Source organism: Mus pahari, chromosome 21 (genome assembly GCF_900095145.1).
Source record: "Mus pahari chromosome 21, PAHARI_EIJ_v1.1, whole genome shotgun sequence".
Lineage (NCBI taxonomy): Eukaryota > Metazoa > Chordata > Mammalia > Rodentia > Muridae > Mus > Mus pahari.
Genome location: NC_034610.1, coordinates 53,664,507 through 53,687,983, shown reverse-complemented (window position 1 = coordinate 53,687,983; position 23,477 = coordinate 53,664,507). Strand labels below are relative to the sequence as shown.

At 38.7% G+C, this 23,477-nt stretch overlaps 1 protein-coding gene across 4 annotated transcripts in view; it reads left to right on the top strand.

Moving 5' to 3' along the window:
• Tpd52l1 (TPD52 like 1) overlaps positions 1-23,477 on the top strand; it is a 103,335-nt gene that overhangs the window by 47,413 nt on the left and 32,445 nt on the right. For all 4 annotated transcript variants that reach the window (XM_029533176.1, XM_021221398.2, XM_021221397.2 and 1 more), the window contains exon 2: positions 17,387-17,502. In XM_029533176.1, coding sequence (XP_029389036.1) covers positions 17,387-17,502 — 116 coding nt within the window. The remainder of the gene's footprint in view (positions 1-17,386; positions 17,503-23,477) is intronic.

The window sequence follows — 23,477 nt, the reverse complement described above, 5'->3', positions numbered from 1 at the left end:
GTCTGTGTTTCTTGGTTTCTGGGTTGGAGGGAGGACAGGAGCTTCTGGTGGGGGCGGGGGTACGCAGAGGCAAACTGTACACAACACTGCAGTCTCTCTAGTATCAGTAATTTAGGGGTTCCAACACTAACCTTCCTTGTTTTCATACAGATTAGTAATTACAGACAGTCATGTTTACACATCAAAGGTATTTTCATTCCTCCCAGAAATAGGTCATATGCAAACAACCCAGTAACTCCCCCTTTTGCGTCCAGTAAAAAAATACATATATATTGATGATACATATGCATTGATGCTTTTCCTGTATGTTTGTCTGTGTGAAGGCTCCAGATCTTCTGGAACTAGGATTACACAGTTGTGAGTTGCCACGTGGGTGCTGGTAATTGAACCAGGGTCCTCTGGAGGAGCAACCAGTGCTCTTCACCACTGAGCTGTTCCTCCAGCCCCTCAATACATTATTTTCAGTAACTGAAAAAATAATAACCAATGATAGTTTACTGTGCTTGGTTTAATTTTGTACTTCTTTCATAGTTACGGGCAGTATTTTAATATTTTATACTCTCTTCTTACATCTATTCCCTTTTTTCTTACAGATTCATTTTTCAAAAGTAGGAATGTTAGATCAAAGGCTCTTTGAGCCCTGTCACAGTGCAGAAGCAGATGATGCACAGAGCCTTTTCAGTACAACCTGTTGTCCTGCTTTGGACATTTGATGATGGCTTAGATGTAAATTCACTTATTTTTTGGTGTTAACATTCCAGTCAGTTGATTGTCTTTTGTCTCTTGTCTATTGCATTCTCCTATCTAAGACTTGCCGTAAACTTTTCTAATTCTTGCATGTTTTATTCTTGCAAAACATTTCACAGTGTAGAAATGTATATTCTCATGTCCTTTCACATTGGTTTTCCTGTGCAGATTAAAAGGGTTGAAAGGAATTAGCACGTGGACATGCTCAATAGCACCCATCATCTGGGAATTCTTTGCTTCCTAATCTTTTCCCAGCCATGCCATTGCTTAAGAACTAGAGTTTTACAGAGCCTGGCCCATCTAAGAAGGTCTCTCTTGCTACCTATTCCTTTCCTTAATTTTACCATGGAAGAAAGTGACATTTTATTCTGCCTTATGCTTACAATGGCTATCTTCCCTTGGCAGTGAAATGCTGTTATTGTTTTTCCTGAACTGGGTTGACCCCACAGTTAAAAAGGTGAGAGAGCATTCAAGGAATGGCCTAGGGTGGAATGTAGCCAGTCCATGCATAGGCTTGTCTCTGCCTCGTTCCCTCGGGGGATGTAGGTGATAAAGCGATACTCAGAGCCCATTTCTATTGACTGGTTATCTTGGAAAAACTCTTATCATCAAATATATAAGTGGAAAGATCAGTTCTGAAGTCTACTTTTGGTAATTTGAAAAATGAGGAAGACAAGAAGGGATTTCTTTTTCAATAGAATAGATGCTAGCTTTTATTAGTGAGTTTGAATTAAAAGAAAAATTTATTGCCCTGGAGACATTTAGAATATAAATATTTGCTTGTGGTAAAATTACAAAGCTTGTTGAAATCAGAGGTTTATCTTCTTTCAGGCTTGGCTTCCCTTTCTAGCTTTGATGGGAAATGATCCGCTGGTAGAGGTATGTTTGGGGGGCAAGTGTTTTTGTCTGTGTGTTTGTGTGTGTGTGTGCGTGTGCATGTGCGTGTGCGTGTGTGGTATATGCCTGTATGTGACTGTGGATGTGTTGGTGAAGTCTCAAATGTGTGTGTGTATGTGTGTGTGTGCAGAGGCCAAATAAGGATTATGGGAGTTTAGCTCCATCACCTTGAGACTCGGTCTCTTGTTGAAACTAGAGCTAGACTGGCAGCCAGCAGTTGTGAATGAGACTCCTCGCTCCACTCCCACAGTGGAGAGTTAAGAGGCACAGAGACAGCCAAGCTCAAACTGTCACATGGCTGCTAAAGATTTGAGCTTTGGCTCTCAAGCTCACATAGCAAGCACTCTTATTACAGAGCCACTCCTCCAGCCCCATGAGCTGATTGACTGTGGAGGTTGGGTTTTGTGAAATGAGGGTGGGGTGTAGAGAGAAGGAAGATGATGTACAGGCTTCTCTGGGTCATCTGTTCTGCATTCCTCAGTACTCATTCCTGCAATAGTTTATAACCTTTCCCCAGGCAATGTGAGGGTTCATTCAGAAGGAAGTTCCTAGAGTCTATCCTCCAGGAGCATTAAATATTTTTTCTACACTTGTGTATTTACATTTTAGTCATCAACTTGTGGCTGCTGTGTTCTTATGACTTTATTCTCGGGTTGTTTTGGTCTGATTTGTAGTTTAATACAGTGTGCTTCTATTTTTATGGATGTCAAAGATTTCTTTCCAGAACAGCAAATAATACTTTAAAACCAAAAAACAATGTCTAAAATGACTTAATCTTGCCTTTGAAATGTGGGAGATTAGAGAAGCTTGGGTTTTTGATAAATATTTTATAATACCTCTTAATGAAAACTGATTCAGTGTGTCTTCCTGGTTTTGAGTGTGGTTGTTGAAATACTAACATCAGCAGACAAGGTCATGTGACCTCACATCAGGAATAAAAGCTAGAGTTCAGGAGTGTCCACTGGTTGTGTGTCAAGTCAGTCTCACCAGAGTGAAGTTCAGAGGCAATTCCTGGAAGAACACACCATCACACTACCTGTAAGAAACTGAAAATCATCTGTTCTGACTTTTGTTTTTTTCATTTTTAGAAAATTTGATTCTTCTATACTTGTTCCCTTGACCTCATTGTAAAACTTTATTTTTTTTTAAGTCAACAGTTTTCACAGTCAATTAAAACTTTTAAAAGAAATGGATAGATTATCATTGACATAAATGATAAATAAGGGTTGAAAGCTTAATACATTGTGGTCTTAAGATATACAGTGATTCTAATGCAAATGGTTCCAGATAAATACTAGGACGTGTCTTGTTAGAATCCTAGATAAGACCTTGCTGTGCCTATCTCCTGTTACTGAATGGAATTAAAATCCCAGGGTTGTCATGTGGTGTTCAGTTTAATGTTAATATTCTTACTTACCTGAAGCTTTCCCAAGGGTGAGGGAGGACTTTGGTTTTATATATTAAAAATGATTAGTAGTATACATTTATATTCATTTACACATTTATATACATTTACATATTCATTTATAATATATATTAATATCATATGTTATGTATATTATATAGTCTCTCATATATATATATATATATATATATATATATATATATATAAAATGAAGATACAATATTTTTTATAGAGTATTTATAGAATGAAAACCAGCCTTTGGCATGTGACCCTAGATGGGCAAGATGCTCAAAGAGCGTGAAGGCAGTGACAGAGCTGATAGTCTGATGTTCACTGCCTGTTGATTTACACTGCTTAGCCCTTCCTTATCACTTATTATCTGTCATGACTTGTTATTGTTAATGAGCATCTGGTCAAAACAGACCTCAGCCTTGATCATTGCATCATCAAAATTGCAAAAGCAAGACACCAACACCCATGCTAGGTATTGTATGAATTTGAAAAGCACATGTGCAAATCGGTGATTGGCTAATTAGGTTATTCTGCAAATATTTAATAAATACTAAGAGCTACAACGAATAAGGAACTTTGTATTGTAAAGAAAGAAAAATATAATGAGTTATATAGGTGAAATACAAATATTACATGTGAGAATATTGTAACACTGTCCAATTCCCTTTACTATCCACAGTTCTTGATAGATAACTAACTCTACATTTGTCCCTTCATTTTCCTGTGTTTTGTTGTAAGTGACCCATGAAGAATTTATCATGTGATATTTGCTCAGCTAGGCAAGGCAGTCTCCAGGGACATTTGTTATTGGAAATTTCCACCCATAAGCTGATCTGTGCCCGTATTCAGTTGCCTATTGGAACTTAAATTGGAACTTACCTTCGTGTTCAATCATCTTAATTGCATAGCTTTTACAAGAAAGTAGGTATTAGGATTTATTTGAGAGTATGCTGTAGGGCCTGTGATCAGTTGGTAGACTAATTACATGCATGAGGCCCAGGTGTGATCCCATGCATCATCAAAAGAGAGGGAGGGAGGGGGTAGGGTTTGAAGGGAGTTAAGAAAGGAGCAAGAGAGATAGGAAGGGAGGAAAAGAGTGAGGAAGATAGAATGAAATAATAGTTTTCAAATTGTGAAATAAAATTTGTAACCCTAGGCAGCCACAGATGACAGCTTATAACAGAAAATGGGTTCTCTCTAGTATGCAGTTTCCCTGGGGAATCCTGACCTACTGGGCCAGTTGTTATTACAGAAAAATAAAAACTGAGTCTTAATACAGTGACATGTTCTGTTCTTAGCCCGGCCAGATGATAATCTGTGGCAGGCCATTCTCATGGGCCAAATATTGCTTGCTTTTCTGTAAATTATGCAAGCAGAGACATTGGTGAGTTGTTTTTGTTTTATTGTTCATTTTGTTTTTTGTTTTGTTTTGTTTATTTTTTCTGGTCTCCCTTTTCAAGAATAACAACAGTCAGGGAAGAGAGAGAAAGAGAATTTTCTGGGGCAGTAGACATCAGCTTCACTTTCCATCTAGCATAATACAGACCATGTCTTCTTCCAGAGGAAACAACAGATAGCTTTGCTTCATGCCTAATAGGAAGGATTCAGATTCTCTGAGCTCAGGGTTCTTCAAATGAGTTCAAATGCACTGTGTACACAGGGTCCTGGTATCTCCCTCCACAGGACTTGGCGGTAAAGGAAACCAACCCAAATGTGATGTTCATGATTCTCATTCAGCCATGAGCCTCAGACCAATGAGTCCTGGAACTTCTGCCAACAGCCTGGAAATTGAACCAGAGCAACTTGTTAGCATGCAGTCTTGGTAAAATCTCAGAACTTTGTTTAGTCATTGTGCCTCCTGCCTAGTGTGTTTCTGGGGAGGATAAGACATGATATGGTGTATGCTACCATGTGGTTAGAAACAAACAAAATGTTTTATTCACTTGTTCCTTTGAAAGTAAATGAGCCACTTCTAGCAGTTGCTCCAGTCAACTTATAAACTTTTCAATGTAGTTTCAACTAGAAAATATTCTTCACCTAAATTTTAGAATATATATATGGATATATATGTATATATGGATATATGTATACGGATATATGTATAAATTGGGCATGGTTCAGAGAAAACACTCTCTCCCCTAAAGTTTAAGAACAAAAACTGTCATGCTGCTTTTTTTTTTGCAGTTGACAGACTGGGGTCTTTGGGGTCTCTGACTAACTTTTCTCCAGGCAGTGCATTGTCAGTAGAGAACCATGAAGTACAATCTGATAGCGATATGATAGACTTCTATGTCTTTATAAGAAAAGAATGGGAAACCTAGGGAAGAGAAGAAAGCTACCATCGCCTATCACTCTCAGTAAGATGGCAGAAACCATTCTCATGGGAGAGTCCAGCAGGTCGCAGAAAGGACTGGTGGAAGAGGGAGTTCACCTTTGTGGGTATCTTGAATTTCTACAGGCACCTATTGTCTCCATGTGACATCTAGTTATGGATCTTAGGTTACTGTGTTTGGAGACCTTTTACCATTAGTGGATGAAGCTGCTGCTGGGAACTATAGTCCACTACTTTCTTTTATTGTCACTCGAGGACAGATCACCATGCTAAACTAAAGTGTAGTGGTGCTTGAGCAGGAAAGCAGGTTTCTGCTCTTTAGGTGTTTATAATCTGGAGAGGGGTGCCAGTTGTGAAATCAATTGCACACAGCTTAAGGAAGAAAGGATCCATGGCTCGAGAGAGGTACAGGTGCTGTGTGATTATGATACTGCTCAGAGAACTTTATTTATGAATTTTCTACAAACAATTTTAGGCTACTATAATCAGACGTGATCTGCTTGTAGCTAATTAGTTTCTTAGAAAAAGAGCCCAATTTGTTTTAGGACCTGAGCTTCAAGGTTTAATCCTGAATGACTCCTGGCAACAACTTCAACGTATACGCTGTCACTTAGAGTAAGATAACCAAAGTTGAACCCTTGTTTTTTTACTTGGCCTGTGCTATCAAGTGGACCCCACTATGAATGGGAAGACATGATAAGCTGAGTCCTCAAAAATGGTATAGAGAGCCAGGTAGTGGTGGCTCACGCCTTTAATCCCAGCACTTGGGAGGTAGAGGCAGGTGGATTTCTGAGTTCGAGGCCAGCCTGGTCTACAGAATGAGTTCCAGGACAGCCAGAGAAACCCTGTCTTGAAAAATAAACAAACAAACAACAACAACAAAATGGTATAGAGAGTATTCACATTCTGTATTTTAGAACAAGTAAAGAAGAACCACAATTCCTAAGGAAAAGTCCCCATTGGTGAAATCTGTATCAATTTTCCCAAATAGAGACTCCCCAGAGAAACTCCCAAGAAATCTGTCCTGTAACTTCTTGGTTGGTCTCTCAAGCAGTCAGAATGGTTGTAAAAGTTTTTGCCTCCATTCTGAGTTAGTAAGAATACCTCGATGTCTTGGTTATTTCTCTACTGCTGTGTAGCAACACCATAAGTTGTCTTAACTTATAAAAGATGGCATTTAATTGGGGGCTTATGTACAGCTTCAGAGAGTGAGTCCATGACCATCATGATGAAAAACATGGCAGTAGGTAGGTAGGCATGTTACTGGAGCAGTAGCTTAGAGCTTACATCTTATCTACAATTTAGAGGCAGAGAGAGATATAGAAAGATAGAGACAGACTAGGAATGGTGTAGGCTTTTGAAACTCAAAGTCCAACCTAGTTATTTATCTCCTCCAATAAGGCCACACTTTCTATTCCCTTCCAAACAGTTCCACTAACTGTGAACTTAGCATATAAATATATGAGCTTATGGGGGCCATTGGCTTTCTATCCTCCACACTGAGCTTTCTCTACTATGCATGAATTAGATGTTTCCAGATATACCGCTGAAATCCTTAATGGTAAGATCTTCCTTCACAGTTCCCGTGGTGACCACAGACCAGTGACTGTAGCCCCGTCTGTCTTTGAAAATTAAAATGCCTGGAATGTTGCTTCCCTGGGGACTGTGGGACAGGGCAGTAACTGACTGCTTATCCCATGCAAAGTCAAGGGGGATAGATGGACTCAGGGAGAGGAAAATATTGTTTGTTGTTCAAGGGTAGTTTAGGCAAATAGGGCATTATATTAGAAAAGATCTTAAAGTCTTAAAAATGGCTAAACGCCTCCTCAGGGCATGTGGAAAAGCCAATTTGTTGCCTGTTTAATTAATATAATTTGAGGTCATGGCTAGATATTGGTATTAAAGAGCTAAATACAGAAAGAAGTTCAAGATTATGTTTCTTTTTCTTTCCTAGATTCTGTGATGCCATGCCTCTGTTTTTAACTCAATGTTGCCTTCCTTCCTTTCTTTCTTTTTTTATTTTTTTTATTTTTAAGTCTTTGTGACTAGCTCAAATGAAAACTGTGAAGTTTATTTTAAGGATAAAGGAAAAAAAAACCCTCAGACCCTTAGAAGTTAGACAAGGAAGAGTAAGTGCATCCAATGAAAGGAGCAGCCTGTGAGCTTGGTTTTCTCTAATGTTTTGTTCTAAGGGCAGGCCACAAGGCAGCTCTGCAGGAGATTCCCACAAGAGGAGAGTTCTAGCATTGTCCTGGTCCCAAAGTCAACCTTGTTTACATAGCCTTTCCACCTTAGTTCAGAGTTCCAAGCATGGATACCACAGGCTACTTGAATATCCATCTAGTTCTGGAAGCAATGAACGACCAGGAAGGGTAATACCCAATGAACAAAGAGCACCCTTCTAAGGATCAGATATGATAAAGCACAGTGTGATGGATTAGGGCACTGGTTTGTGAATTAATTCATCAATCCTACTATGTAATGCTTTTACTTAGAGACAATATGTTAGTAGCCTATCTCCATAGTAAAAAAAATTAGAGACAATATGTTAGTAGCCTATCTCCATAGTAAAAAAAAAAAAATTTTTTTTTTTTTTGTAACTTGAAGTCATAGTAATAGCTCCATTTTTACTCTTACAACACCCGAACTTTTTACAAAGATTGAAATAAAAATAATATATTTTTTATTATAAAAAATTGGAACCAATGTACTTACTGATTATCATGTGCCAGGCACAGCACTGGACCTTTGGCAAACCTGTAATCCCTCATAAGCTACCCTCATGAATAACATTATTATCCCTATGTTTCAGATGAAAAGGCAGGTTTCAAATATTATGGTACAAAGTTGAAAAGTAGTTTGTTTTGCAGCAGTGTGTTCCCTGGACATAGACACTTTCCAGTCACTCTGTTGACTTGTAGTCACTCAATAAACCACTAATTAAAATGTTATGATGAAATCTGTGGAACTGAGTCAATTCTCATTCAGGACTTATTAGAGGTCCAAAGAGATACCTAAAAAAAGCCACAGCAAACAGATGAATATATTGTTGTGAACTCAACAATAAGGTTGAGAAAAGTCAGCTTTAAGTTGTAGGACCAACTGAGCACCACTGATATGGTCAGTTTTTGAGCAAGATAATTAAGAATGAGAGAAGAAAGTTATATGGAAAGAACAAATTATAGAACAGTGTGCTTTCATTTTGCAATACAGGCGTGGATTTAGATAGTTTGCCCTCTATGTCTGCTTGTTTCTTATGGATTCAGCCATCTGTGTGGTGGTTTAAATGAGAATATTTTGCATGGGTTCCTGTATTTGAACGCTTGGTCCCCATGTCCTTGGAACTGTTTGGGGGAGGGTTAGGAGGTGTGGCTTTGCTGGAGGAAGAAGTCAGTAGAGTCTAGCTTTCAGAGTTTAAAGATTCTCACCATTCTAGTTTTCTTTCTCTGCCTCATACTTGAGGCTCAGGATGTGAGTTTTCACCTTGCGCTCCACCCACCATGCTTGCTTGCTATGGTGTTGATGGATTCTAATCCCTCTAGAACCATAGCCTAAATAACTCCTCTTATATGTCACATTGGGCATGATGTTTCATCCCAGAAAAAAAGTAAATGATACAAACTGTATTTAAGATATTTTTAATTGTTCTGAACATGTAAAACCATCCACTTTATTATTCCCTCAATGATTCAATATAAAAACTTACAGTGTGTTATATTTTATAGGTTATACAGAGATTGATGTATCAGGGAGAAGTGCATTGGTCACATGCAAATACTAAGTCTCTGGAACATATAACTCCACAAAGAGTGCCCCATCATTGCCACATGATTTTTAAGACCTAAAATGTCAAAGATGTTAAGATATCTATCACTTTCTACACACTAAGAAAGACTAGAATGCTGTCAATTAAGACACTGTCAATTAAAAGGCACTCTGATATCTCGATGGGAAGGAAGAGTGTGAACACTGTACAGTGTGTGGAAAAGATGTGGTGATATTATTGAAGATTTCTGAGAGGCAAGGCTGTGGTTTATTTATTCTGGCTACTTATGTGTGTGTGGAAATTCCCCATATAACCCTGTCTCCCTGCCCGACCCTGACCCCAGTCTCAAAGGCCAGAGTGAGTAATTCTCAGCTTCAGAAGTACCAGTTTTAAAATCTCTTGGCATTTTCTGTATCAGGTTTCAAGCCTTGAATTCAGGATGTGAGGATAAAGGTAACCATTGTACCTCTTCTGGCATTTGAAGCCTCTGCCAGAACTCCAGGGCAATAGTAAACACAATACAGTAGCAGATTAGATAAGAACTATGAGCAGATGAAAGAAGAGCAGTTGAGTTATGGAGGTCCATGAAAAATAACACTCCAGTCTGAGGGACAAATTAAGTAAATGTGCAGAGTGTAGGGTACTAATAAATAAACATGTTTTATATCTTTAATTTCCACGCATCACTTTATATTAGATTCTTTGCACATTTAAAGGCAACCATAAATCCTAATAGTGATGAGATTATCTTGATAATAAACATATTTTGAGATTTTTTTTACCACTGTTATGAAGAAAATATAATTATGTAATAAATATTACAGTCTGAAATCTATTATTTATGACATGGTAAGTTTTCATTTAAGCTGTTTTATTTTATTCCTTCTTTTATTGGGACAATTTTGTGCTTTCTCTAAGAGACTATACCTTTCTTCCCTTACTTGGTTATATAGCTGGATATATTCACTTCACTAGTATAGTACAAGGTTATTTTGTATTTCAATGAAATCTGCAATTCCCTAATTTTTGCTAACAATGTATCACTGTTTCAAAAACAGTTTATGATCATCTCAACATAACATAGAATCTACTGTCTGTAGAGCTTCAGTCAGTGGAAGCCACAAAATCAGTACCAAATCCACAGGGGTGGTTGAAAAGATACTGTGAGAATATGAAAATGCTAATAGCCAATTTCCTCACAGTGTTGAAGGTGACACTTTAACCTAAATCTCATCTCTTGATTTAAAACTACCAACACATTGATGGCTCCTATTCCAGCAGATACATGAAAGTACTGGTCTCCTGAGGTTGTCATAGTAGTAATAGTACTAATTCTAGTACCATAGGACTGAGAAGTGGTAAGGACACAAGGGCTCTGACATCACACACTGCTATTGCTGAAGAAGTTTAGTACATGTGTTAGTGAATTCAGCTTTCCTGCCCCCACTATCTCATGGGATAATGCTGCCAGAAGTATGCTTTCCAGATGTGAGCGTCATTGACTTTTGATTTCTCAGCCTCTAGGACCATAAGACATAAACCTCTGTCTTCATTAATTAATTTAGTTACTTCCCTCCCCTCATCCCTTGCTGCCTGCAACAGGTAGGAGAGCTGGAGAGCTGGTCCTATCCATAACTAGCTGTAGCACTCAGGAGAGCAGGCCCTGTGGCAGTGGGTGAGCTAGCCAGAGCGGTGCTGGAGAGCTCACTCTGGTGGTGCAGGTGTAGGAAAGCTAGTGGACTTACTAACCCACTTTGAGTTGGCCCACTCCAACATCTACCATATCTATGATCTGTTGGAGCACAAACAAGTGTAAAGTAGGCTTTGTAGCTAGACTAACCTTAATTTGGGCCATTAACTCGGCATTGTGGGACCAAAACAATAACTCTTCAGCTGGATCAGGATTCATTTATATGTGTGACTGAAATGTAATATTTCAGGCTAGTTTTTGGTATTTCAAAAGCAGGCATACAACCATTTGACTTCTTCTTTACCGTTTATTTGGATCCCTAAGTTCTCACACGACCAACAGCACTCTATTCTATTGATGCTACTACATACGTGTAGCATATATGTAACTACACACATGTAACACGTATATAAGTATACACATCTAACGTGTGTAACCATATACATGTAATATGTATGCATGGATATTTTTGTTTGTTTTGTTTTTATTTCAAGACTGTAGTCCCACCAGCAATTGATGAATGTTCCCATGACACCTTATCTTCTCCAACATGAGCTGTTATTTGACCTTGACCACTGTGACTGGCTTAAGATGAAATCTCAAAGCAGTTTTGATTTGCGTTTCCCTGCTGACTAAGGATGCTGAACATTTTTTAAAGTGTCAGGTGTTTGTGTTTCATCTTTTGAGAACTCACTGTTTAGATATGTACCCATGTTTTAATTGTGTTATTTGATTTTTTGATATCCAGATTATATTTGTTTGCTTGTTATTTACTTCTTTATATAACTTGAATATTAGACCTCTATCAGATGTGTAGTTGTCTAGCATATATATAATAGTTACCTATATGCTACATTTATGTAGTAACATCAATAGAATAAATAGAGTGCTGTTGGTTGTGTGAGAATTTTGGAATCCAAATAAACTGTAACACAGCAGTCAGATGGCCATATGCCTGCTTTTGAAATACCAAAAACTAACCTGAGATGTTACATTTCAGTCACACATATAAATGAATCCTGACCCAGCTGAAGAGTTATTGTAGAAAAGAGAAATATCTTTCTCATTCTGTAGCCTGTTGCTTTCTACAAATGATGTTATCCTTTGCCATGCAGAAACTTTTCAGTTTGATGAGATTCATTTTATTAATTTTATTAATTGTTGATTTAATGCTCTATTCAGAAAGAGTTTTCTTGTGGCAATGAGTTCAAAGCATTCCTTAGTTTCTCTTCTATCAGATTCAGTGTATCTGGCCTTCTCTCGAGGCTTTGATCCATTTGGAGCTTAGTTTTGTACGGGGTGGTAGATTTTGATCTGTTTGCATTCTTCTAGATGCAGACATTTATTTGGCCAGCATCATTTGTTGAAGATGTCTTTTTTCAAGTATGTATTCTGACTTCCTTATCAAAAAGCAGGTGTCCATAGGTGTGTGGACTTATGGCTGGGTCTTCAATTCTATTCAATTGATCAACATGTCTGTTTTTGTTCCAATACTATAGCTCTGTAGTATAGTTTGAGATCAGGATTGATGATATTTCCAGCAGTTCTCCATTATTCTGAAAAATTTTTTTAGCTAGTGTGTGTGTGTGTGTGTTTGTGTGTGTGTGTTTGTGTGTGTGTGTGTTTTCAAATGAAGTTGAAAATTGTCATTTAATTTCTATAAAGAACTGTTTTGGAATTTGGATAGGGGATGTAGATTGCTTTTGGTAAGGTGGAAATTTTCACTATATCAATCCTACTGATCCACAAGCATGGTCAAGATCTTCCCATCATCTGATGTCTTCTTGTTTTTTAAAAATGTCTTAGGAGAGCAAACTTGTATAGTCAGTATGAAATTAGTGTGGCAGCTCTTTAGGAAGCTAAAAATAGATCTATCTCAAGAGGCAAGAATATCACTCTTGAACATATACCCATAGAATGCTTCATTCTACAACAGAGACACTTGTTCATCTGTGTTCATCACTGCTCTATCTATATTGAAACAACCTAGATGTCTGTCATCTCTCCCTTCTCTATCCAATCTCTCTTGTTCCTATCCCCACCCCTAGTTCACCAGAAAATTCAATGCAGCTTTATTCATAGTAGCCAAAAACTCGAAACAACCTAGATGTCTATCAACTGAAGAATGGATAAAGAAAATGTGCTACAGTTACACAATGGAATATGGCTTAGAGGCTAAAAAAGGAATTATGAAATTTGCAGGTAAATCGGTAGAACTAGGAAGAACAATCTGAATGAGGTAACACAACCCCCCAAAACAAGTATGGTATGCACTTACTTATATGTGGATGTTAGTCGTTAAGTCATTGATAAGCAGGTTTTAATCCATATAATCTCGGTGATTAGTTATAGAGTAAGGGAGTGGGGGGGGAAGGATTGATCTCTTAGGAAGAAGAACTAGAATATATAGTTAGGGATGGTTGGGATATGAGGAATGAAGGGTGAGAAAGAGGGAAGGGGTCTCAGTTCTATTCCATTGCTCTACCTGCCTATCACTAAACCAATACCATGCAGGTTTTAATCACTATTGCTCTGCAGTACAACTTGAGGTCAGGGATGGTGATTCCCCCAGATGTTCTTTTATTGTTGAGAATATTTTTTGCTATCCTGTTTTTGTTTTTTTTGTTTGTTTGTTTTTTTTGTCATTCCAAATGAATTTGAGAATTGCTCTCTAACTCTACAAAGAATTGATTTGAATTGAATTTTGTTGGGGATTGATTGCATTGAATCTGTAGATTGCTTTTTGCAAGGTGGCCATTTTTACTATATTAATCCTGCCAATCCATGAGCATGGGAGATCTTTTCATTTTCTGAGAACTTCTTCAATTTATTTCTTCAGAGACTTGACATTCTTGTCATACAGATCTTTTACTTGCTTGGTTAGAGTCGAACCAAAGTATGTAATATTATTTGTGACTATGCTGAAGGGCATAGTTTGCCTAATTTCTTTCTGCCAGTTTATCCTTTGAGTAGAGGAAGGCTACTAATTTGTTTGAGTTAATTTTGTATCCAACCACTTTGCTGAAGTTGTTTATCAGGTTTAGGAGTTCTCTGGTGGAATTTTTCAGGTCACTTATGTATTCTATCATATCATCTGCAAATAGTGATATCTTAACTTCCTCCTTTCCAGCTTGTATCCCTTTGACCTCCTTTTGTTGTTTAATTGCTCTGGCTAGAACTTCAAGAACTATTGAATAGATAGGGAGAGGGTGGGCAGCCTTGTCTTGTCCCTGATTTTAGTGGGATTGCTTCAAGTTTCTCTCCATTTAGTTTGATGTTGGCTATTGGTTTGCTGTATGTTGCTTTTATTATGTTGAGGTATGGACCTTGAATTCCTGATCTCTCCAATACTTTTAACACAAGGAAGTATTGTATTTTGTCAAAGGCCTTTTCACCATCTAATGATTTGATCAAGTGATTTTTTTCTTTGAGTTTGCTTATTTAGTGGATTATGTTGATGGATTTCTGTATATTGAATCCTTCATCTCTTATATTCTTATGGTTAGTCTTGCCTATGAGTTTTTTGTTTGGCTTCTTCAAGTTTTTATTTCGAATTTTTCCTCGTGTTTTTTGTTTTGTCTTTCTGATTCTATTCCTTCTTTAGTATTTTCATCTTTCTCATCATTTTATTCCACTGGTCATGTTTTTATAGACTTCATTAAAGGATTATCATATCTTCTAACATATCTTTGAACATATCCTTTTTTTTTTCTTTAAGAGAATAAGACTTTATTGAAATATTAGGTTTAAAAGTTTGGGGGCTGGGAAGATGAGATGGCTCAGTGGCTAAAGAGCACTGGTTGCTTTTCCATAGCACCTTGGTTCAAATAGCATCCACATGGCAGCTCATGTTGTCCAGTTCCAGGGGATCTGATATCTTCATCTGGGTCCCAAAAGTACTCATACATATTACACATACCAGAAGGAAAAATGAAGTCAACTGTGCTTGACAAGCCAGCAATGGTGCCTGGAGACCTGAGATAGGCATCTCTGCCCTGGGCACTTTCTTCTATGCCAGCCCAACAGGGAAACTTACCTAGCCATGTTGGTTCTACTTAGATACCACAACCAAAGAAGCCCAAGAGCATCTAACAATTGTTTACAATTTGAAGGTTAATCCATCTTACCCAGAATTAACTACAGCCCACAGGCATGGTGCTAGAAGTATTATTTCCTCCTCAACTGGGGACTAAGCAAACATGAACCTTTAGTTTTAATGCACATTACTGACACACCTGTAATCTCAGCTTCTGGGAGATGAGAGATCCACATCCTTGGTATGCTAACAGCCAGTTTGGGTTGACAGCCTGTTAAAACCAAACCAAGCCTGCAGCTGGAATTTATTATCCCCTCCCCCAATCTAATTATATAAAGTAAGTAGGCTTGGGTCTATTACAGTAATTGATAGGGATCTGGTGAGTAATTGATAGGGATCTGGCAAGTGAACATATCCTTAATAGCTATTTTGATGTCCTTGTCTTGTGCTTCAGCTATACTGCATTTCTCAGGGCCTACTGTAGTAGGGTTACTGGAGACATATGTCTTGGGTGTAAATGATTATGGTTTTGTGCTGGTGTCTAGGCATCTGGATTTGGAGTGATTGTGATTCTATGTGTTGGTTTATGGTGTTGTCTATATTGAATGAGTCTTTTGTTCCTTGTTTTCTGTTTCCCTTTCTAGATCTTAGAAACTTGTGACTTGTTTGGTAAGGATTACTTCTAAGACCCTGCAGGTGTGGCTCCTGGGGGTCCCAGAAAGAATATATTTCTATGAATCAGACCCTTACATAACAGACTAGGACTGGGCCAGAAGTGCTTGTGTGAAATAGTCCACAGGAAGGAGGAAAGCTGGGTCTGCCATGAGGTTTGGCAGAGTCCCCAGAGAGTGCAGTCGAACAGGAAGTACAGGCTCCTCTAAGGCTGGGTATGAGACTGGAGAATTTGAAATTAGGACAGAAAAGACAGTGAAGACTGCTGAGCCCCATTTTTCATAAATAAATAAATAACCATATAAATAAATAAATAAATAAATAAAATTGATCTGCATATTCTAGGACCTGATCATTCATTAATCATTTACATAGAAGATACATTGTGATATGTGACTTGCCTCTCTGTCTCTGGTAGTGTTTAGGAGAGAGACATTCTTAATCTTTCTTACATATTTTGCTCTGTGTCTTGTTAGAGAAGTCTTGTACTTTCCAAAGGTTGTTATATATGAACTGGTTGTCTTCTGGGATTTTCAGTTTGTCCTGTGGGTCATGTAGAATATGTATATTATTGTTTCCACAGGGATAATATTATTGGCAAGATGGTTATTACAAGACTGTCCTGTTACTACAAATGTATAAATGGTAGCTCTGCCATATACCATTTCAACAATAAGTAAAGTTTCTGAACATATTTGTGGGTATGCTCTGGGTTCTCCAGGCACCACAGGCCAGTAAAAGTGTCAGCCAGATGGCTCAAGGCCCTCCCAGGTTTTAAGCATCTTAAGCATGAAGACCTCTTTATCACATGAAAAGTTGCAGATTGAGTTATCATGGGGTTAGTCTGTGGTACAAGGACAGCATCAGAACCCCAAGTGTTTCCCACCTTTTCCTCTCTGGAGGACCATGTATTCCTGTGTTTCCTTGAAGTATGGCTGTTCCAGCCTCTGCATGTTACCACATCGAAAATAGAAAATACTTTTCTGGACTCAGGGTGTTTGTAAGCAAAGTGTATCTAAGCAGTCAGGTCACATGCCGCCCACTGAAGATTGTAAGTTCTCAGTGAAAGGGTTTGTTTTAATTTTATGCATTCATCCATTCATCCATCCTTCCATTCATATTTATTTATGTAGTCTGTCATTCAGCTTGAGATTGAAAAATAGTCAAGTTGCCTTGAGACTGCTGCTGGGAAGGAAGGCTTATCTGAAGTCTCACATCATGTCTCTCTCCCTGGGTGGGCTACAGACTCTGCCCCCTGAACCCATGAGACAATGAAAGGTGAACTTATATGACACAGGCAAATTATATGACAGCTTATTTTGTTCACATTTTTTAAATCGTGTATTTTATTTTCAAAATTATTTGTATAAGTATGCATTGGAGAAGGGTGTGTACGTGTGAGTCCAGGCACCTGGGAGTCCAGAAGAGGGCATGGGATGCCCTCAAGCTGGAGTTTACAGGGAGCTGTGAGATATCTGACTCAGGGACTGAACTAAGGCCCTCCACAAGAACGATACATGTTATCAACCACTGGGAAGGCTTTCCAGCCCCTTGCTCACATTTTGGATACCCCTTTCCATTCATGTTTTTAAAAAAATTGTATCTTTTGTTTTAGACTTATCAGTATTTGCTTTCTTGGAGTTTAGGATGAGGGCTTTTTCTTGGTTTTAGTTTAGTTTTTGGTTGTTTTTTTGGGGGGTGGGGGGGTCAGAATTTTGATTGCTTTTCAATGTGAGGGTAAATCAGTATATGGATTCTTTAGGGTTGCAGAAATGGACAATGACTGAATGCATCATCCTTATTTTATGCGTTGTCACTTTTGCCTGAAGGCTTGTTGGAGACGGAACCGCTACAAGGAAGAGATGGGGATGCAATAGACAGTGCTGACTTCTCTAGCATGCTCTCTGAGGAGGAGAAGGAAGAGCTAAAGGCAGAGTTAGTTCAGGTATGTTTAGCAATCTTCTCTTTCTATCTTTAGTTCACTACAGGACCCATATTGCAATTATGCTGTCTTTCCTGTAATAAAGTATAATAAATGGATACACTGCAGAAGGATTCATTTTCCCAAGGTGTTTTTGTAATGCTGGTTGTGTGCAGTGGTAAAGTGGGTGCCTATACTGCTTAATACACAATAGCAGTTAGTGTTAAGTATGTGCTTCTTGTTTTCCTTAGTATGGAGATGTTGTGTGAATGTTAATCACTTATGAACCAGATGGAATGTATTGAAAACCACGGCACAAATCAGGTGTGGTTGCACATGCTTGTTATTCTTGCTTTCAGGAGTCTGGGGAAAAGAAGATGAAGAACTGGAGGTCAGCTTGGGTTATGGGATGAGTTCTAGGCTGGCTTGGGCTACATAATCAGACCTTGTCGCAAAAACAAAACCAAAGTAACCACAACACAGGCGTAATCTCCTTCTTAAGAGGAATTCTTCAAAATCTTTATTATTTTAATGAAAATTTCAATTGTGAGAGCAGCTAATTGGGCTCTTTTGCACAAGAATAAGGCCCTGGGAGTCGGGAAATAAGCTACAGTTAATTAGGGCTTAATTAGAACTTTAGCGGCTGTTGTAGGAGCCCATCCTAGAGAAAATGCCAGGCCCATCCTATATACAGGTCTGTGGCAGGCCTTTGTTGACGATCTCTTCTCAGCCGTTGACTCACTGCTTAGAGGTTGTGATGGTTTGTATATTCTTGGACCAGGGAGTGGCACCATTTGGAGGTGTGGCCTTGTTGAAATAGGTGTGACCTGGTTGGAATAGGTGTGTCACTGTGGGTGTGGGCTTAAGACCCTCACCCTAGTTGCCTGGAAGTCAATCTTCCACTAGCAGCCTTTGGATGAAGACATAGAACTCTCAGCTCTGCCTGTGCCATGCCTGCCTGGATGCTGCCATGCTCCTGCCTTGATGATAATGGACTGAACCTCTGAACCTGTAAGCCAGCCCTGATTAAATGCTGGTTTTTTGTTGTTGTTGTTTGTTTGTTTGTTTTTTTATAAGACTTGCCTTGGTCATTACCCTAACTAAGACCAAGGTGCCTTTTCTTGGAGAGGTCTACAGAAAGGTTCCTGGAGCAGAGTAAGGCAGGAGGATAGGAGAGATTCAACCTTCCATCCCTTCCATATCTGGCTCACAGGGCGGGAAGCTCTTGTTCCCTGAAAAAGCAAGGCTTTGCCTTCCTGCTGTCACTCACTAGCTTAGGGCACAGCCTTGAGCTCCACCACACCTGATGTACTCTGGTAACTCAGTGTCCTAGTAAGATCTTATTAATAGCAGTACATTGCTTTCAGTATTATTATTTAATTATTTACATTATGTTTTGTTGAGGCCAAGTCGTGCTGTGTACCCCAGGCTGACCCGGAATTAAAAATCCTTCTGGCCAGCTTTCTGAGTTGGGTGTGTAGATGTTAACCAATACACCCTGCTTTAAGTTTCCATTTTATGTTTATTGCCACGTGATCATATCTGTGGGGCACAGTATGATGTATGTATCCATGTAAATAGTGCGTGGTAGTCCAGTAGGGATGTATTATATATGTGCTACCTCACACACCTAGCTTTTCTTTGTGGTGAGACCACTTAGTCTCTTATTTCAGTATTATCACCCAGTGGAATATCAGAACTTAACTCTTATCTAAAATAATTTTGTACCCTTTGATCACTTGTCTTCATCTCCCTCTTCAGCCTCCACTTAAAACAATTTTACTCTGCCTCTTTGCTTTTTGGATCAAATACAGATGAGATCATGTCGTATTTGTTTCTGTGTGCCTGCCTTCAAAATAATTTCATTTCAAAATAGAGGACCAAGTATTTCAGCAAATACGCACTGCGCCTCATCAAACAGAATATTCTGGCTGTCTTTGCTAGCTCTGTGTATGGCTACTGAGTGATCAGACATGTCAGGGTGCAGAACAAAGGTGGCCTTAGTGGATAACAGGCTAAGTTTACACGGTTTAATGACCCAAGAGTCTGTTTCACAAACTGTGTGTGTCAAGTATAATATCAAAAAATTACTTTCTGTAAACTGCAACAGGCTAATTGATTTGAAGCTTCTTATATATATATAAATTCCTCACTACAAGAGCTCTCAGTATTAGTTCAAGAGGCTTCTGTACCAGAGTGACCATTGTAAAGTACCTTGCTCTGTCTGGGTTCTGGGATTATTGGGCTGTGCATACATATATCTATCAATTCACTATATTCTATAAATCTGACAGTGGGCATTCTTGTTATTCTTATTAGCGAGGGAACCATAAGCACTGATTTTAGATCGATGTTCCCTGAATGCAAACTGCCAGCAACAACATTCTCAGAATTCCCTGTCTTCTTTGTCACAGCAGTAGGCTTTTTAGCAAGTTTCATTTTTAAGACTTTGGGTTTCAGAATCCTGATGGTAACACCAGATCCCTTTGTAAACTGTGCTCTTGTTACTGGGTCTCATGGTTCCATCCTTGACAGTGCACTGGCCTTTAATACTTTCTGGTTTACTTCTGGATGCTTCAGAGATAATTGCCCAGAGTCCAAGTTAGAATCGCAACATCCAGAGACTCTTGTGCAGCATCTGTTCCTCAGACAGTGAAAGACATGCAAGTATATCTTTACTATTTTCCCTCACCCAGTTCTACTTCTCCTCCACTATTCACTCCTTTTGCTTGCCCCTTTTCCAAATCTTCTTACACACACACACACACACACACACACACACACACACACACTCCTTTCTCTGCTCTCTTGCAGTGTCTTGCTAATGCACAGACAACACTACAGATCCTGTGTATCTCTCACACATTCAGATCTTACTTCTAGTTAACATAAGAACACACCGAGATCTCTCTCAGCAGCCTTGGCACTTTAAGAGTGCTCAGCTTAGATCACACCCTCCACAGGTGGTCAAAATTAGCTGGAAGGTCCTATTGAGTTTTTTAGGCATGGGTTATTGTCTTAGTCAGGCTTTCTATTCCTGCACAAACATCATGACCAAGAAGCAAATTGGGGAGGAAAGGGTTTATTCAGCTTACACTTCTGCATTGCTGTTAATCACCAAAGGAAGTCAGGACTGGAACTCAAGCAGGTCAGAAAGCAGGAGCTGATGCAGAGGCCATGGAGGGATGTTACTTACTGACTTGCTTCCCCTGGCTTGCTCAGCTTGCTCTCTTATCGAACCCAAGACTACCAGCCCAGAGATGGTATCACCCACAAGGGGACCTCCCTCTTTGATCACTAATTGAGAAAATGCCTTACAGCTGGATCTCACGGAGGCATTTTCTCAACTGAAGCTCCTTTCTATGTGATAACTCCAGCCTGTGTCAAGTTGACACAAAACCAGCCAGTACTGGTATGAAGAGTTCTCAGAGGCCAGTACGTAGCTCAGCAGGTAAAGGTGCCTGTGGCCAGGCCATTAAACTACGTTAGACTTGAATTAGATCACTGAGATCCACATAGTGGAAGGAGAGATCAATCCCACAGGATGTCCTATGGCCTCCACACATGCACCATGATATGTACTCAGAGAGCACTCTCTTGAGGAAAAGTGTAGTCCTGTGTCAAAGCTCTTTGGGTAAGGACTTCTTTCTGACTGTTTGCCCAAAGCAGTCTTGCGACTGACAGATAGCCAGAGTCTGGTTCACACCTCAGTTCCCTCAGTTTCCCATTGCCCTCTGTACTCCCCCGTTATGTTATGAATGTCTGGATGAGGATGTCCTTACACAGTCTTCTAAGTCTATCCACCCATACATTTTAGAGCACAATTTGAACTGTAGGGTTTTTTTTTTTCCTCTTTTAAATGTTATAGTTGTATTCTTAAAATTCCCATGAAACCAGTATCATCCGTGTCCTGGTGCAGTGGTTTGTCCACTGACTATTTATAATTAGCTTGAGTTATTTTGGAACTTAATAAAAAAATCTATATTTGTAATGCCCAAGTGGAATATGTGCTTTTATGGATCTTAACACTATATCAAAACACTATTTTATTCCAGATATTTATCTGTCTCATCATATATGTGGACTCACATTTGATGTCTAAATTCTTTTTCCTAAGCCTATTTTTCAAAGTTCATCCACGTAGTAGCAAGTATTGAGTTAGTTTCTCTCTTCTCTTCTCTTCTCTTCTCTTCTCTTCTCTTCTCTTCTCTTCTCTTCTCTTCTCTTCTCTTTCTTCTTTGGTTTTTCAAGTTCAGGGCTTCTCTGTTTAGCCCTGTATGTCCTAAAATTCACTCTGTAGACCAGGCTGGCCTTGAACTCACAGAGATATACTTGCCTCTGCCTCCTGAATTCTGGGAGAGTGGTAAACATGGCTCTGACAGGCCTTGCCCTTCTTTACCATTTCCTCTGCCTTGCTAAAAATCATTAGCTTACATTCCTAAAGCTAGTCACCAAGGCCCATCCTCTTTGTTTGTTTGTCTGTTTGTAGAACATAATTTTAATATTTTCAACTGTTAATATTCAACAAAGAATAATTATTTTAATATATATTTCATTGTTATGTCTCCTGTTTCATTTTTGATTTTATTAATTTGGATACTGTCTCTGTGCCCTATGATTAGTCTGGTTAAGGGTTTATCTATCTTGTTGATTTCCTCAAAGAACCAGCTCCTGGTTTTGTTGATTCTTTGTATATTTCTTTTTGTTTCTATTTGGTTGCTTTCAGCCCTGAGTTTATTTCTTGTTGTCTACTTCTCTTGGATGAATTTGCTTCTTTTTGTTCTAGAGCTTTCAGGTATGCTGTCAAGTTACTAGTGTAAGCTCTCTCCAGTTTCTTTTTGGAGGAACTTATGAGTTTTCACTGCTTTCTTTGTGTCTCATAAATTTTGGTATGATGTGTATTGATTTTCACTAAATTCTAAAAAGCATTTAATTTTTTTCTTTATTTCTTCCTTGGCCAAGTTATCATCGAGTAGAGCATTGTTCAGCTTCCATATGTATGTGTGCTTTCCATTGTTTTTGTCAGTATTTAAGACCAGCCTTACTCCGGTGGTGATCTGATAGGATACATGGGATTATTTCAATCTTCTTGTATCTGTTGAGGCCTGTTTTGTGACTGATTATATGGTTGATTTTGGAGAAAGTACCACGAGGTACTGAGAAGGTATATTCTTTTGTTTTAGCATGAAATGTTCTGTAGCTCTCTGTTAGATCCATTGGATTCATAACTTGTGTTAGTTTCACTGTGTCTGTGTAGTTTATGTTTCCATGATCTGTCCATTGATGAGAGTGAGGTGTTGAAGTCTCCCACTATTATTGTGTGGGGTGCGATGTGTGCTTTGAGCTTTAGCAAAGTTTCTTTTATGAATGTGGGTGGCCTTGCATTTGGAGCATAAATGTTCAGAATTGAGAGTTCATCTTGGTAGATTTTGCCTTAGACCGGTATGAAGTGTCCTTTCTTGTCTTTTTTGACAACTTTTGGTTAAAAGTTGATTTTATTCAGTATTAGAATGGCTACTCCAGCTTCTTTCTTGGGACCATTTGCTTAGAAAATTGTTTTCCAACATTTTACTCTGAGGTAGTGTCTGTCACTGTCACTGAAGTGTGTTTCCTGCATGCAGCAAAATGCTGGGTTCTATTTTTGTATTCAGTTTGTAACTCTATGTATTTTTATTGGAGAATTGAGTCTGTTGATGTTAAGTGATATTAAGGAAAAGTGATTGTTACTTCCTGTTATTTTTGTTGTTAGAGGTGGAATTATGTTTGTCTGGCTATCCTCTTTTGGGTTTGTTGAAAGAAGATTATTTTCTTGCTTTTTTTAGGGTATAGTTTCCCTCCTTGTGCTGGAGTTTTCCATCTATTATCCTTTGTAGCACAGGATTTGTGGAAAGATATTGTATACATTTGGCTTTGTCATGGAATAGCTTGTTTTCTTCATCTATGGTAATTTAGAGTTTTGCTGGGTATAGTAGTCTGGGCTGGCATTTGTGTTCTCTTAG